Source organism: Durio zibethinus, chromosome 18, assembly GCF_047325235.1.
Source record: "Durio zibethinus cultivar Kanyao isolate XHJ-2024 chromosome 18, ASM4732523v1, whole genome shotgun sequence".
Taxonomy (NCBI): Eukaryota; Viridiplantae; Streptophyta; class Magnoliopsida; order Malvales; family Malvaceae; genus Durio; species Durio zibethinus.
In genome coordinates this window covers 21,658,843-21,676,026 of record NC_143179.1, presented here as the reverse complement: position 1 = coordinate 21,676,026, position 17,184 = coordinate 21,658,843, and the positions used below count along the sequence as shown (strand labels likewise).

Here is a 17,184-nt window from a genome sequence, read left to right as displayed (position 1 = left end):
CAAAATTTTAAAAGGAAAAAGAAAACACTACAAGGTTTTATTAGTTCTTCTTCTGTCACGTTACCTGGTTGATTTTTTTTTTTTTTTTTGTATTTTTTGACACCAAGAAGCTAAGTCTAAAGAGGAATTCAATGGAAACGATAAGATATTGAGGGCACAATGCAACATTGAGTGAAATGTTAGCATTATACAATTTCAAAACTTATTTGATCAAACAACAAAATAGATCTTTTTCATCTGAAAAAAAAAAAAAAAAAAAAAAAAAAAAAAACACCAAAATGAAGCAATTTCCTTTTTGTGAAACTGTCAATTCTTGTACTTTGAAATGTCAAATTTGAACGATTCCAATTTTCATGTACTATAGTAGTTATGTAATAAAATACTTTTTATAATGTTTCTTCTAATCCTAAAAATAAATTTATATATATATATATATATATTTGTCAAAATTGTATATATAAAAACCAAAAAGTGGGATACAGGTCTTATTTGATCAACCCACTCACGAAAAACTGCAAAAAAATAGCAAATAATTTTTTTTTTCTTTGCCCTGTAAAGAAAGATTGAAAGTGAACGCAATTGTTAAAGATTGTATTATCTTAATGGCAACATAAAAATAAAATACCACATGGAACTGGTAAAGTCTCCTATGGTGAATATAAGAATTTTCTATTGAAAATTTCTATGCTTTCTAGAAAGATAAGTGAATCATAATTTAATTTCATTAATTCACACAATAACTTATTTTTATGACATATTTGGTACATAATATTATGATAGAATAAGATAAAATAATATTATGAATATGATTAAATTAAATAATATTATCTTATTTTATATTTGATGTACATAAGGATTAAGATAGAATAATTTATTTATTTATCAAAATTATCTTTCTTTAAAATTTATACAATTTAAATTATTGATGTAATTTTTGAAAGTATAATTAAACATGTAAGTTTAATCTTATGGATTAAAAATAATCCTCTCTACTTGAAAAAGATTGAATAATCATATACCAAAAAAATATTAATCTTTCTTATAATTTTTATTATTATTTTTAAATACAAATCAAATATAATATAAAATGATTATCATCATATCATATTAATAATCTTATGTTTTAAGCATGACTTTAAAAGATAACATTAATATATTATCTTATAGATTTTTTGTTTTTTTTTTTTGTAACTAAGAAGCTAAGTCTAAAAAAGGAATTCAATGGAAACAATAAGATATTGAGGGCTCAATGCCATTGTGTGAAATGTTAGCATTATCCAATTCAAAAACTTATTTGATCGAACAACAAAATAGATCTTTTTCATCTGAAAAAAACACTTGATTGAAGCAATTTACTTTTTGTGAAACCGTCAATTCTTGTATTTTGAAATGTCAAATTTAATCAATTCTAATTTTTAGGTACAATAGTGTTAATATTATGAATGACTTTTGAATTATAATAAAATATTTAATATAATATTTAAATTTTAAAAATTTTTGATAAAATATTTAACTTATAAATTTATTAATTACTAAAATATTTATCTTAATATTTAACAATTTATGTATTTATATTATATAAAATATTAGTAATTCATGTATTCATATCGTATTTTATACGAAAATTATATATTATAAGTTGTGTCAACATATTGTAGACACCTCATTTTATCCGAGATTCTTTGTCAATTGAGACTAATCCAAGCTCAGTTGTAAGGATTTTTATTTATTTTTATTTTATATTTATTTTATTTCATATTTATCATTTTTATTTTTATTTTATGATTTTTTTTCTTTTGATTATCTGATTAATTAAAAAAAGAGGAAAAAAAGCTGAAAGATTGAGATTAAGCTTGGTGATTGTGATGAATGTTATCTAGATGCTAATTTTTAGCATTGGATGACTAATTGAAATTAAATTGAAACTCTATCAGTATAGGTCTATATATCAACAATGAATATATAAGTCGAAGGGGAAGAAAAGAGAGAAGAAGAATCCGAATAGTAGAGGGGGAAGGGAAAAGAAAACAAAAGCCAAACAAAAGGGGAAGCCCCCATCGCCACCAAGCCCTCGAGGCTTCCCTTGGTGGGAAACTTTCCCTTCATTGATCTTGACCTTCACTCTTACTACCATTTGAACCACCCACCAGCCTAGTTCCAAATCCCAGCAAACTAATTTCCAAAAAACATAAATCCAACTTTCAAGAGTCAGATGAAGTGGCTGATTATCTAGTCTGGATGGACCCTGGTTCCATTTGAATCTGGCAATTGGTTGGTCTCAGTCAAAGACTCGGTTGTATTGAGGATCCATAGAGCATCAGAGGCGAGTAAGATGACTACTTCTAGCCCGAAACTTTGAAGGTAAAATCTCCCACTCTGAAGGAACTCTGAAGGAAATAGATCACTTTTAACCAAGAAAAAGGTTTGGCCTTTCCCTTTATGCACTAGAAAGAAAAGAATGAAAATGAAGCACTAGCACCTCTGTCAACAAAAGCACCACCACCTCTATTAGCATAAGTGCCACCACCAGTTTCAGCACAAGCATCACCACCATTGTTAGAACAAGCACTACAACAACCACCAAAAACCGAAGGACAGGAATCGATATTGCCTTCACCTTCACCTTCTGACTAGAAGCTACATAGAGCTCCAATGCACGCATATCATAGTTACAGAGGAGGACGTGAAAGAGGAAGAAGAAATAGGATTTCACATTCAACAACCAGATTTACTGAAGAATTTGATTTCACAGCGATGAATGAGAAATTTAACAAGGATAAAGTTTGGGGTCATCTCGGTAAAAGTAGCCGAGCTCAGGAAGATGTCGATGATTTACAGGATGAAGATAGTGTTGGGTCCCTAAAAGGGGAGGTTAAACCTGTATATGTCAAGGATGATTTTTTTTTTATTCCTTGTCCTGTGATTCTCTTGGTGGTGGGTTACGTGGGAGAGCTAGATTTTCAGAGCAAATGAGAAGAGATACAGAGAAAAAAATAAGGAAAAAGAAAAACAAAGAAATAAGCCAACTTTGTTGTAAAAAACTAAAAGGGTATGGCCTCAACTGAGAGCTCCAGATCTTCAACTTCTGGGTCTCCTAATTCATACATAGGTAGCTTGATAAGCTTGACGTCTAAGTCTGAAATCAGATATGAAGGTGTTCTCTTTAACATCAACACTGAAAAATCTAGCATCAGTTTGAGAAATGTAAGGTCATTTGGAACAGAAGGGCAAAAAAAGATGGTCCACAAGTTCTAGCAAGTGATAAAATTTATGAGTACATATTCTTCCATGGAAGTGACATAAAGGACTTGCAAGTTAAATCTTCTCCATCAGTTCAGACCTCAGCACCTATACACAACGATCCTGCCATTATACAGTCTCACTACCCCCAGCTAGCAATTGCATCCACAAGCTTGCCTTCTAGTCTGGATCTATACAAGATCTAGGTTCCCAAACTCCGTCTGTAAGACTAGTGAGGCCAACATTTCAAAGCATTCTTCCATTATATCAACCTGGTGCAAGTTTAGGGCCATGGGGTTCATTGACTGCTCCAACCACAAATGGTGGGCTTTCCATGCCTATTTACTGGCAAGGTTACTATGGGTCAACAAATGGTCTTCCTCCACAGCAGCAACCTTTACTCCGACCCCCACCTGTCAATGTCACCTTCCATGCAGCAATCTATGCAATATGTAGCCATGAATGTGTCATTACCTGCTGCAGCTTCTAACTTGCCAGCTTCTCAATTTTTTGAAAACAGTCAGTTGTTGCCACCTTTTGCTTAGAAGGACGTGGAGGCTATTCATGTGTCATCTCCAGAATTGACGTTAGCACCAGACATCTCTACATTTATTCGAGCAAGGGCAGCTGCCTATCCTATATTTGTGATGATAGAGAGGAATACAATTAGCAAAATTAGCTCCAAGACAGGCTCACCCAAGACCTTAAACCGGAGCCGTTCATTAATCAAAACCAAAGCCTTGAGTCGAAACTCATTCGAGAAACAATTTAGGTCTTATTCAAAAAATTGGTCTAAACTAATTTTGATCCGGGATTAAGTTCAATTTTTGGTAAGATGTTTTCTTTCCCATTTTGATTTTTTTGGTCGTAGCATGTCATTTATTCACTCATTTTATTTTATGTTTTCGTGATTTAAAAACATTGGTTAATAATAAAAAATAATAATTTCAAAAAATATTTTTTTAAAAAAGTTGAAAGTATCAATTTTTCTTAAAAATAAATTTTCAACAAAAGGTTTTTGAGGAAAAGTTGAAAGTATCAATTTTTCTCGAAGTTAAAGTTTCAAAAAAATTATTTTTGAGGAAAAGTTGAAAGTATCAATTTTTCTTGAAAATAAACTTTCTAAAAAATATTTTTGGGGAAAAGTTGAAAGTATCAATTTTTCTCAAAATTAAAGTTTTAAAAAAAAATTTTTGGGGGAAAAGTTAAAAGTATCAATTTTTTTTTGTACAAAAGCAATCATTTTTTTTATTTTTTTTGAATTTTTTTTAATGTCAAATAGTCCGACGATGGAGTCTCTGCAAGTGAAACAATAGTTTTCTTGCATACTCTTAAAGTGAGGGAATTTTCTCAATTTTTTGCTAAAAGTATTAGAGTCAATTGAGAATAATTTCCAATAATTAATCACTTGATAAATTTTTAAGGCTCATTGGATAACACAAATTTAAGCTGGTACCATCTTTTGATGGACGTTGTGAGGGTGCTTTAACCTTCCATACACGTAACCGAACTCCCGAACTTTGTTCTGGTTAGTAGACCTGAACCTATTCTTTTAAGGACCCTTAAACTTAGGTGTTCCCTGAAATGACAGATTCTTTAGATGGTCAATCGCACATAGATAAAAAAGATTGATGACGACTCCTTTAAGTCAATGTCTAACGATAAATCCCCGGATCTAGACGTTATGACACATATCAACACAAAATATATATATTTTTGTTTTGTTAAACCAATGTACGAGCTTTACTAAAATATTATATAATATCACTTTCATATTTTTTTATAAAATTTTTGTATTGTATCATCATATTATATTTTAAATTGCAATGTATGCTTACCCTTTAGGGATGATAACAAGTCGGGTTGAGACGAGTTTTTGTTCACTCCAAACTTGACCCAACTTTATATTCATAATACCTAAATCGACCCTACTCGATTTTTTTTATTTTTATACTCGAACTGATCCTACTCAATATTATGTAAAACTTTAATAAAATATTATTTTTTAATGTAAATATAAAATTAAATAAATATAAAAAATATATAAACATAAATAAATAATTAAAAAATAATTATATATATAAGATCGATGTGGGTTTGTCTAAAATACAACTCGACTTTATTCTACAATCATTTGATCCGATACCCAATTTAAAAAAAAAAAACAAAAATTGACCTTAAGAAGTTAAGTTGGGTTGAAACCCGTTGGATATGGGTTAAGCTATCTTCCTTATTACTCTTAATGTGACTAACTTCACATAATGATACGTATTGTACAAATAATCCTCTAAATATTGGAAGCACGTCACTTATAATTTTTTTTTTACTACAATACTATCATTATCCAATCACATTAAAAAATTATATAAATATCCACTATTTTTAAGTGTAAGCTCTACATAAAATTTTTATAAATCCCACATAATTTTAAATTATAATTGATTAATTGTATTACAATGATTATAAATAAAATTTTTTTTAAGTATCATTTTAGTTAATAAATTTATAATTCAAATATTATATTAAAATATTTCACTATAATTTAAAAATTAATATTAATGTACTATATAATGAAATGAAATACTTTTTATAATGTTTTTACTTATCCAAAAATAAAATTGTTTATATAATTTTTGTCAAAATTGTATATATAATAACCAAAAAGTGGGATACAACAGGCCTTTGATTAACCCAGTCATGTAAAGCTGCAAAAAAAATGATAAATAATTTTTTTCTGTGCCCAGTAAAGAAAAATTGAAAGTGACCACAATTGTTAAAAGAACTTATTATCTGCTAATGGCAACATAAAAATAAAATACTTATGTAAGAAATTTCTATTGAAATGGTAGTCTTCGTATGGGAAACGTAAGAATTTTCTATTGGAAATTTCTATGCTTTCTAGAAAGACACATAAAATTTTAAAATGAATCCTAATTTAATTCGATTAATTTTGAATTCAAAGTTTAATATTTCACTGATCTTTCTTTCGTATTTAAATTGTAATATATTTTGTACCAAAATAAAATGGCAAAGGTTGACCATAAATCAAACAAGTTGTATTAAACAAATATTCTAGTCATGGCACTAAATTAATTAAAAAGCAAGAAATTAGAAATTCATAAATTTGTCATTATTTCATTGTTGTCTAAAAAAGCAGGTAATTTATAAAAGTAATCAAGGAAAACAAGTTAATTTTATTTTTTTCTACTTTAAATTTTTTAAAATATTAGTTTTTTTTGCCAATTTTAGAAGCATATGGTTGAAACAACAAAAAGGAATTTCTAAAAATAGATTAACAAATATATTATAAAAAAAAAAAAAAGAGAAAATTGAAACCCCCGACGGCTCGTTAGGGGACGTAACATCAGGTGCATTTCCCACCCTTTACCTGTTCAACATAACTTCCCTCAGATACGTCCCTTGTTCTTTTCTTATTTCCCAGTTTCTCCATAGCCGAATACCCCAAAGCTCAATCCAAAAAGAGAAAATATCATAACTCCTTTTCATTCAACACCCAAAACTTTCCATCACTTTCCTTTCTATCTGGTTCTCTCCAAAGCCAGAAATGAAGGTGTGTCATGCCCTTATGCAATGCCCTTTTATCAACTTTTCTTGCTTTAATCTGTCCCCTGCGTAAACCCTTTTTACTGACGATCGTCTTTTCATTGTTGCAGGGATTCAATCCTTCAACTAATCTCTCCCTCTTCCTCCAGCTTTTTCTTATTACAGTTCATCTCTTCTCCTGGTCTTCCAGTCTCAAGGTAATTAAAAGCTTGATTAATTATCTTTTCCAAGTCAAAACGATAAAAACCCATTTCTTTTCTTTACATGAATCATGCGTTGAACGACTTTTTAACCTTAACAGATCGGAGAAACATGTTCTTCTTCTTCTTCCAACAGTGGATGTGACTCTGGCTTAACATGTCAAACTTGCGCAGCCAATGGAAATACCCGACCCAGATGCACACGGATTCAACCACTCAACCCTACATCGAAGGTTGGACCGGTTTCAGTTGTTGGTTTTAATTCTTTATTTAATGTCGTCAAATAACTCTTTTTTTTAGTTGTATTTTATTGAATTTGTAATATTTGTTCTGTTTATTTGTCTGTCTATGGTTGGTAAATGGTTAGGAAAAAGGTTTGCCATTTAACCAATATTCTTGGCTCACAACTCATAACTCTTATGCCCTCAAAGGGGCAAAATCGGAAATTGGATCGGTTATTGTTGCACCCACTAACCAGGAAGACTCCATCACCAATCAACTTCAGGTAAGACTTATCAAATTTCGTTTTTTTTTTCTATTTTTAATGATTTTTTTTCTGGTTTTAGAATATCAGTTTTTATAAGATGTAAACGTGTGCTTTTTTACTTTCAAGGGCCATGTTGTTGTTCAGTTATTTCTCAAGTGACCAAAATGCCCTTGATTGAGGTCTATTATTGCATGGTGAAGCTTATTGATTTAGTTATTTTATGAAATGTATTCGTAAGGGTAGTTTAGTCTTTCAATGTAGATAGTAACAGGTTTGGAGCTCAAAAACAACAAGAAGGGGAGAGGAAATAGTATGTTAGATGCAGCAAACAGCTGTCTTTGATTAAAAATTAAGCATATTTTGTTGATGAGTTGGTAGAAGTCTTTTGATTAAAATATAAGCTTTCCAACAAATCCATTGCTTCATCATTTCACATTTAACATACACTATGATTAATAAAAGACCCCAGAGCATAGAATTTCCCAATATCATATCCATAATCCATAATCCATATATAGAGAGTTATCACAACAGTTTGATTGTTTTTTAAAAAGGAGTGAGTCAACTTTTTAGTTTTTTAATGTATAGGCTTTATTTGTTTAAGAAGTCCAAGAAGATTAACTTAGATTTTAGTACCTTTTTTTAATGTTCGTTGAACTGAATTGTCTTAATTTACTAAGAAATGAATCTTGTTGTAGAATGGGGTTCGTGGACTTATGCTGGATATGTATGACTTCAATGGTGACATATGGTTATGTCACTCCTTCAATGGCCAATGCTTCAATGTCACAGCATTTGTAAGTTCAATAGGTGCTTAAATTAATCGAATTTATATATCTCAAGAAAATTTTTATCTTTTAAACTCTTAGCTTATTTTCCATGAATCTTTGATCACCCTCAGCAACCTGCCATTAATGTGCTCAAAGAGATACAGGCGTTTCTAGAGGCAAATCCATCAGAGATTATCACCATATTTATTGAGGATTATGTGGTATCTCCACAAGGCTTAACAAAGGTTTTCAATGCATCTGGTTTAAGTAAATACTGGTTTCCTGTTTCAAAGATGCCCAAGAATGGTGAAGATTGGCCGACAGTTGATGATATGGTCAAGCAGAACGAGAGACTGGTAGTTTTCACTTCCAAATCAGCTAAGGAGGCATCTGAGGGGATTGCTTATCAGTGGAGATATGTGGTAGAAAACCAGTGTGAGTTCCAGTTCTGTTTTCACTCCTTTCTAAAATGTGTGTTTGTTGGGAAGTAGAACCAAATTTTAGATTGTCTTTTGATGTAAAAAGCCTGTTTTGAACTCAAAATTGCAGATGGAGATGATGGGATGAAAGCTGGTTCCTGTCCAAACCGTGCTGAATCATCTCCTATGGATACTAAAACAAGATCGCTGGTTCTTCAAAACTACTTTCCTACTAATCCGAATGAGACAGCAGCTTGCGCAGAAAATTCAGCTCCGCTGGTTAGCATGCTGAACACCTGTCAGAGGGCAGCTGGAAATCGATGGCCAAACTTCATTGCTGTTGATTTTTACCAGGTTCCTGAACTAAACTGAATCTCATAGAACCTTTTAATATTGATTTAGTAAGTTGTACCTGTCATCGAAACTGATTTTTGTTGCAGAGAAGTGATGGTGGGGGAGCCCCAGAAGCGGTAGATATAGCAAATGGTCATCTCACTTGTGGTTGTGACAATGTAGCCTATTGCAAGGTCTGTTAACATTTAATATGCAATTTAAATTTTGAAATAAATGACAACTACATAACTGGATGATTAATTTGTGGGCAAATTTAAGATTCAATTGAAGATTTCTATACTCTCTTAACTTCGGGGAAAAACAATTGAATATTCTATTAGTTCAGGGAAAAATAATAACAAAGACTAGCAGAGCTGTAAATCTTGCAGTTTTGAGTGTTTAACCAATGGTTGTTATATTTGGCAGGCCAATGCTACATTTGGCACCTGTGAGGTCCCTCCAATTTCACCCCCTCCACCTGCCGCTGCAACTCAATCGACCACCCTTTCTAACTCCAACTTTGCTAATATGGATGCCAGACCTGTCCAACTGCGGTGGATGCTGGCCACTATTTTGACCACAATTCTCTTGTTTCGGAGTTGATGATCACCAGTTCGCCTGTTTGTTTTTCCTTTATAATTTTTAAGATGCAGTTGTTTTTACAAAACCAAGGATTTATATTTCCTTTGTTTGACCTCTTAACTCAATTAAGATTATACTTCAACCACCAGAATTTTGCAAACAAAAAGGAAATGTTGAAAATCCAGAGGGGGGGGGGGGGGGACATGGGGTTCCTACATACAGCTGAATTTTAATGCTAATGTTTGTGTGCTCCAATTTATAAGAAATTCATGCTTGTAAGCATGTGGACTGTCGAAGAAGTACCATTTTTGGTTCCATGTTACATGGTGCAAATTTTGGCATTATAGATAACGTGCACAATTGACAGCTACCAAGGGATGCCAGGTCAGAAGAAAAAAAACAAAAACAAAAAGCAAAACCAATAATAATAACAGGAACTAAAACAGAACAAACATAGTGGCCCGAGGAGGGTAAGAATGCCAGGGTTATCCTCCAAATTCTTTGAAATGTAATCTTTGCATTGGCCTTGAAAGTGGAGTGATTAAAATCCTCCCTAAGACTTTGCTGCTGGAAGAGCTGCTAACCATCAGTGAAGGAGAGATCCATGGACAGGACATAACCTCTCTGTTCATAAAGATTGGACTAACAAGATTTGTTGATGGAGGGACCTTGATTACATTTATATTAATGATAAACCATCCAACCACATTCACTCAATTTCGACAGTCTCAGTGTCATAAATTGGCTCAAATAATTCTGGTGCTCAAGTATTGCTGATCAAATGTGCTGGCAAACTGCAATAATGATTTGGCATATGGTTGCTGATAATAATCATCCAGAATTTAATTTATATCGTTGAAAATGAATTTGTTGAGCAATAATTTGATTCTGAATTACATGACAAATCTTAATGTTCAACGCCTCTCCTAGAAAACAAATTGACAAAAACAACTTGATTTGGACCCTTTTTAGAAAGTTATATCACAGCTGTAATTAAGAATAGATGCCACATACAAGTCAACATAGTGGAGCAACGGGACAAAAAGGGAAATGGATCATGTAATTGGCATTGCAAAATGTGGAACAAGGAACTTAGTATGTGCAATTCACCTCAAACAATTTCAGCATATATCCAGTGCTTTTCTTCTTCACATTCCTGATGTCACCAACCCACCATTATGCATCATTAACATGTTCTGCACCTTCAGAGCCACCAGACTCTGCCACCCTTTTCTCTACCAACTCAGTCTTTGGATAGTCGTGATGTGCCTGTTCTGCTCCTGCATCCCTTCTAGTTCTACAATCCTGAAACAAGTTGCTTAGACCAATGAATCAACAGGGTTCCTTTATCTTCAAAATTCAAACTGAATCAGGTGATCATTTTTCTCTACTTCTAACCGTTACTAGTTTCAACATTATGAAAAATGTTGGGGAGAGGAGGGAAAGGCATGAAAATTCATGAAGATAAACCAGATACATCATCGGCATAAAAAGGCAAATGGTAAAATACATGCACTATAATATCCATAGCAAGGAAACTGGTATAACAGTATGAAATTCAGTTTCTGAAGCTGGATTTATGTACATTCCACATCCACCTTGGATGTTTGTATTATTAACAACTATTACATGACTTATACTGTGAATTTTGGAAAAGACTTCTTCAACAGTTTAGCACAAATGCGTTTTCGCTTTTAATTCTTTATTGCAAATAATCATTTCATGTATATTTTACACTTAAGGTACAACTAAATTCAATGATTTTGATATGACTACATTCCTTATATGTAGAAAGTACCATATTGAACTTGAACATAACTTATGCAGATTTATATACATACATCCTTGAAGGGGGTTTCTTCAGCTTCAAGCATATGTACAACATAGCCCATCTTAGGTCGTTTTTGTGCATTTGGGTCCACACAACGTAAAGCTACAAGTAGAGCTCGCTTCAATGCTCTTGAAGTAGGCTTCTCAGGTAGCTTGGGATCCAATACTCCCTCTGGGTTCCTGTTAGCAACCATCTTCTTAAGCCACTCAATCAAGTTCACCTGGAAATTCTTGACTTTTAATCAAAAAGCAAAATGGGAGAGCAAGAAGGAAACCTTAATAGCAATTTTTTTCTGAGAAAAAAAAAAAAGAATCTTTTGCATATACAGCCGGATATGGGTGCAAACCTCTTCTGGAGGCCGGCTATAATCAACTGGATTCCTCCCAGTGATAATTTCCATAATAAGAATCCCAAAACTATACACATCACTTCTTTCATTCAACATGCCAGTGCTAGCATATTCAGGAGCTACATAGCTACAAAAACAGAAACAAAATGTTAGAAGTGGCCAAATACACAAAATCACATCTGCAGGAAGTGTGAAAGGGAGGCATTTTACAAACCCAAATGTTCCCATGACTCTAGTTGTAATGTAGCTGCTCTCAGAGCCCAAGAGTTTGGCTAGGCCAAAGTCTGAAACCTTGGGGTTCCACCGCTTGTCAAGTAGGATGTTGCTTGATTTAATATCACGGTGAACAACTTTAGGTTCAAGTCCCTCATGAAGGTATGTTAACCTAATAAATAATCCAGTTATGACAAATTAAACAATGCAGAAAGAAAACAGCATAAATAAAAGCCAAATGAAAGTTTCATTTGATTTCAATCAAACCCTTTTGCTGTTCCCAGGATTATATTCATCCGAATATCCCAAGTAAGAGGACTGCAAGGCCCTACATCTCCATGAAGCCACTGCTCTAAATTTCCATTATTTAGATACTCGTACACGAGCATCCTAACAATGAGGCAACAAGTAATTGTTAACAATTTTTTTAGATTTTCCATATAAAATGCCATTAAGTTATTAAGTTATACAAATGAATGCCAAAGTCTATATTTTTCCAGATGACAGATAGGAGCAGTTAAGCAAAATCAGAGAACCTGTGAGCTCCTTCAGCACAGTAACCCAGCAACCTTACTAAATTCTTATGCCTAACTCGTCCAATTGCCTCTACTTCAACTTTAAACTCCTTTTCAGCTTGTCCCCTGTGGATTAACAAATGTTTCAATTCACTAATTACTTCAGAAATTAAGAATGACACTTAATTTAACCAATATATAACAGCTAAGCAAAAAATTGCTCTACCATGAACTCCAATTAATGAATCAAAATTGACATGAAAGTATAGACAATTCATATAGGAAGAAAAAGCACCTGTTATTGAGCAAGTTCTTAACAGCAATCTGAGTGTTATCCTCCAAAACACCATGGTAAACAATTCCATACCCACCCTCACCTATTACTTTTTCAGGAGCAAATCCATTTGTCGAAACCTCAAGCTCCCTCAAAGTAAACCAATGCCCCCATCCCAAATGTGAAACTTCAGGCACCACTCCTGCCACGTAATCACCACGTGCCTCGCCACTCGTATTTGGAGACAACCCTGGATACGAAATTCTATGATCTTTCCCAATCTCAATGTGAATTCCATGATAACCAGTCGGACTCTCCTCTTCCAGAGGCAGAAGCAAGGCTTGTCTTTCAATGCCTGTACTTGGGTCAGTGTCAGGATAAGGGTCAGCTAGAATTCGAGTCATCTGAGGCTTTGGAGGGTCGATTTTGATCTCCTGGATCTCTTTGGAAACAACTGGGATTCTTGGTTTTGAAGAAGCTTTGTGTTTAGTTCGTTTTGAAGCAAGCCAAAGAGAAATGACGAAAAGAAGGAGAACAAAGGCTGCTCCTACACAGACTCCAAGAACTACCCATAAACGCAAACCAAAAATTGAGGTTGTCATTGATAGTTGATCTGCCATAAACCCACTTTTCCGATCAGACATCTAAGTCTGATCCTACAATTCAGTTAAAAGAAAAAACAAGGCAAAAAAAAGCGGATTCATGCACAGCTTTTAAGGAATCAAACTGAATAGTTAAAAGTCACTTATAGGTGTTGTAGCAAAGTGCCTAGAGAAAAAGAAAGTGAAGGGACTGATAGTGATGAAAAGAATAGCAGCTCGCATGATGGGACCTTTTACATTGTTGAATCAAAAAACAACTCTATAAATTTTTTTTCCCGGACGATAATTTTAAGAGTGTTGCAGTTCGAACTTGGAACTCCTACTACTAGTAAGTAGTAATCCAAAGTCCAAAAAAGAGAGATATTTTGCATGCTAAATGTCCTTATTTCTTGCCACATGAACAGGTAAAGCAACAATGGATTAGCTTTTGCACATTTATTTGCTTTTTACTTGGTCTATTTACTAACATTTTAGTAATAAATATACTATTACTCTAGAATTTTTGTTAGACAAACCAACAAAATCAACCACTAGATGATTTTTTTTAAAAAAAAAATGAATTTCAAATATTTAAATGATTCATGAAAAATGGCAATTTTTTTTACTATGATGACTTCCATTGGCTCTTTATTTATTATTTCTAGAGAAAGATTGATTTTGGGTTTTACCAAGTGAGTTGACTGGCTGTGTTTGAATTGATTCCAGAGTTGCACGAGCCATGAATTGTATCTGTCAAATTCAATGTCGCCCATCCCTGCTTGTGAGTTGTGGACATGGAATTTTAATGCTCACCAGACAAGAACAGCTATCTTTCCATGGTTTTATGTTTTAGCTTGGGAGCTAAACCGTTCCATCATTCTTCAATTATTCGATATTCACACCTTGATCCTCCTTGTTTCAAGCAGTTTAAGGTCATCTCATCTTAAAATATTCCATAGAAATGTCCAGTTAGGGTACAACATAAACGGAACTAATCATCTAAATTATAACAAGATTATGTCTAGCTAGATGCTTAACTTGAAGGAGATCATCATCATCATGTCAGTTAGATAAGATTAAAGGATTTTATCTTTAAAATCAACAGCATGCAATTAGAAAAGGATTCCTCTGTGAGTTTTAGTAGAATTTCGTCTGTAAGCTAAAGCTGGTCATGGGCGCAATCTATTCGAGCTTGGCCCATTTAGGCCTGTAGGTGGCTTTTCCAACTAGCCAGTTTCTTCACAAGAATCCTGGTACACAAAGCCGGGAAAAAAAAATTTTATACAATTACAAAATAGCCCCTCAAGCCTAAATTTATTGTATTTATGTATATTATCTTTTATTGTGGATATATAGTAAAAACAATTATTTGTATTTAAATATTACAATTCTTTAATTTGGGTTTACTTATTATAAATGATTTTTAATTTCAAATAAATAAACTTGTTATCACTTTATTTTCACAAATATATAGATTTAAACTTAATATATATACAAGTATTATAATAACTAAAATCAAATTAACAAATATTCAATTGCAATATTTTTTCAACAAAATCTTTTTTCATATTGTATCCTTCTTGTTCCTTTTTTTATAAAAATTGTTACATATTAAAATAATATTACATACTTAATATATTCATTTTGTTATACATATATTTACATATTAATATATTTATAATTGTAAGTTTTGTTTTTATATATTACATCTAAGAGGCCTTTTTTTTTTGTTATTAATAGATTTAATATATTTTGAGAAAAATAAAAATAATTTGTTACTATAAAATATTACTTCTTATGATATTGATTTTTCAAAAGTAAAATAATCTTTAAATAAGATTTTTAACGAAATAACTAATGGATAATTAATAGAAAGATTTATTTGTTTTGTAAATTAAAAAATTTAGAACAGGATGTCAATTTTTCAATTAATAAATTTGTGTTGAATTATGTCTAAAGCTAAAAGATTTAGATGAAATTTACCTTATCTAAAAAAACATACAAATGTTATGAAAAGACTAAACTAGAAGAGAAAGCAATGGTTCATTTTATTAAGAATAGCAAAAGGCAATGGGATTATAATGGGATTATCATTAATTTATGTTATATGGATGATATTTAATATATTTAGAATTTAAATTTAATTATATACTTTTTTTTTATTTTTAAATAATAATTTGACATACGAAGACGATTATGTTAAAAGGCTCCTCCAACTCCATTGGAATTATTATTCTTAACCAAGATTTTTTTACCGAAAAGAAAAGGAAGATTTCATTTTTCTTTTTCTTTTATTATTTTCCAAATGAAAGGTTTTGAAGTTTGTGGTTGTCTTATGGGATTTAAAACAAAGATGCTGGCTGGCTGTTGCTTACAATATAGAGAGATGCTATAATTTTTTTAGTCATAAGTAACATGTAATGACATGAACCTTTTTGTTTTTTGGCTTCTTTCGTTGTCCAAAATAAACCTTTTAATTTGCTGGATGCACTCAATTTTTTTCTTCCTTTAAGGAATTAATTTAATAAAGATTATTATGTTTATCAGAGATTCATCATCTCCAAGCATATGTTTAAGTAATATAAATTGAATTTGCTTATTTTCAAACGAAAAAAGCTTTAAAAAATAGATTTTCCATTCTAGTATTGCAAAAATAGTTCGGAATATAATATGTTATTTCTAATTATATAATTGTAGTTTGTTGGTGGATATGTTATTTGCTGTCTCAATCTATGATTAATCAATGTCGTTTTCCACTTGTTCATGTTACAGAAATTTCCTCAACAAACTTACAGAAAGTTGGCAGAGAGATATATGTTATTTTGTTTAGTCTTATATTGTTTTTGTGTCATTAGTTGTTGCCATTAATGTAATAAAAAACCCATGTCGTCATCTTTGTCATTGCTGTTAACATCATCATCATTAGAAGTATTTTCTTAGCATAAATTGGAGCTCTTCCATGACTTCGTAGTTCATCCCTAACTGGATCCTATGTCCACAGAAGTAAATTCATTTTTTAGTTGCTTTTGGCTAGAAAGGTTAAGGGCAGGCCTAATGCGGGTTGAAACATGCACTATATATAAAACTACTTGGGACCAAAAAATTTTAAAAAATTTAAAAATTGATTCAAAATCGTAATCGTAATATTCTATTCGGTTTACTTTTTATTTGATTTAAATTAAATTTAAATATTAAATATATATATTAAATTCAAATCAAATTTTAAATAATAATGTAAAAAACTGAAAAAAAAATCTAATCAAACGAAATTATAAACTTGTATTAATTTTTATTGTAATTTAAATTTTTATAAAATAAAAAAATTATTTCATAAATAAATCTATTTAATATATTATAAATCTTATTAAAATAACATATATAAAATAAATAATACCAATAAAATTCAAATTGATAAAATTCAAATTGATTTTTAAGAAAAAATCTGTTTGAATTCGAATTAAATTTTTAAAATTTATTATATTATGCATTTTAAAAACCAAAAACGAAACCAAATTCAAATTGATTTTTAAGAAAAAATCTGTTTGGATTCGGATTAAATTTTTAAAATTTATTATATTATGCATTTTAAAAACCAAAAAAGAAACCACATCTGATGCGAACCATAATTACTCCTAAAAATTACATTGTCTAGATCATGGGAGAATCTCCTTTTCAGTGGTAAACATAAGTTTAGAAACGACTATCAAACCAGTTAAAACGTGCCTACACAGAAAATCAGTTTTTATGAATAGTGACTGTAAGATCATCTACTTTGTAAAGAGATAATATACCCGATGATAGATGATTAAATATGACATATGGCTGA

At 31.5% G+C, this 17,184-nt stretch overlaps 2 protein-coding genes and 1 pseudogene across 2 annotated transcripts; 2 read left to right on the top strand and 1 right to left on the bottom strand.

Moving 5' to 3' along the window:
- The first annotated feature begins 2,639 nt into the window (after positions 1–2,639).
- LOC111301057 (protein decapping 5-like) lies at positions 2,640–3,792 on the top strand (annotated as a pseudogene).
- Positions 3,793–6,577: 2,785 nt separating this feature from the next.
- Positions 6,578–9,740, top strand: LOC111299972 (PI-PLC X domain-containing protein At5g67130-like). Its single transcript, XM_022895523.2, has 9 exons — positions 6,578–6,811; positions 6,915–7,001; positions 7,106–7,237; positions 7,372–7,509; positions 8,190–8,288; positions 8,393–8,696; positions 8,811–9,034; positions 9,121–9,207; positions 9,440–9,740. Exons 1-9 carry the CDS (start codon positions 6,806–6,808, stop codon positions 9,614–9,616), a joined length of 1,254 nt encoding a protein of 417 aa, XP_022751258.2. The 5' UTR covers positions 6,578–6,805; the 3' UTR covers positions 9,617–9,740.
- A 677-nt stretch (positions 9,741–10,417) lies between these two features.
- On the bottom strand, positions 10,418–13,713 carry LOC111299977 (putative serine/threonine-protein kinase At1g01540). Its single transcript, XM_022895527.2, has 7 exons — positions 12,799–13,713; positions 12,525–12,629; positions 12,256–12,378; positions 11,990–12,160; positions 11,773–11,902; positions 11,437–11,646; positions 10,418–10,900 (listed from the first exon to the last, which is right to left on the bottom strand). The coding sequence occupies exons 1-7, from the start codon at positions 13,419–13,421 to the stop codon at positions 10,772–10,774; spliced, it is 1,491 nt and encodes a 496-aa protein (XP_022751262.2). The 5' UTR covers positions 13,422–13,713; the 3' UTR covers positions 10,418–10,771.
- Positions 13,714–17,184: the final 3,471 nt, after the last annotated feature.

Coding starts and splice junctions, on each gene's coding strand:
- LOC111299972 (XM_022895523.2), top strand. Junction 7,002..7,105: donor CCTGGTCTTCCAGTCTCAAG/GTAATTAAAAGC, acceptor TAACCTTAACAG/ATCGGAGAAACATGTTCTTC. Junction 7,510..8,189: donor CCATCACCAATCAACTTCAG/GTAAGACTTATC, acceptor ATCTTGTTGTAG/AATGGGGTTCGTGGACTTAT.
- LOC111299977 (XM_022895527.2), bottom strand. CDS start 13,421: ATGTCTGATCGGAAAAGTGGGTTTATGGCAGATCAACTATCAATGACA. Junction 12,630..12,798: donor AAGAACTTGCTCAATAACAG/GTGCTTTTTCTT, acceptor GTTAATCCACAG/GGGACAAGCTGAAAAGGAGT. Junction 12,379..12,524: donor TGTGCTGAAGGAGCTCACAG/GTTCTCTGATTT, acceptor CCTCATTGTTAG/GATGCTCGTGTACGAGTATC.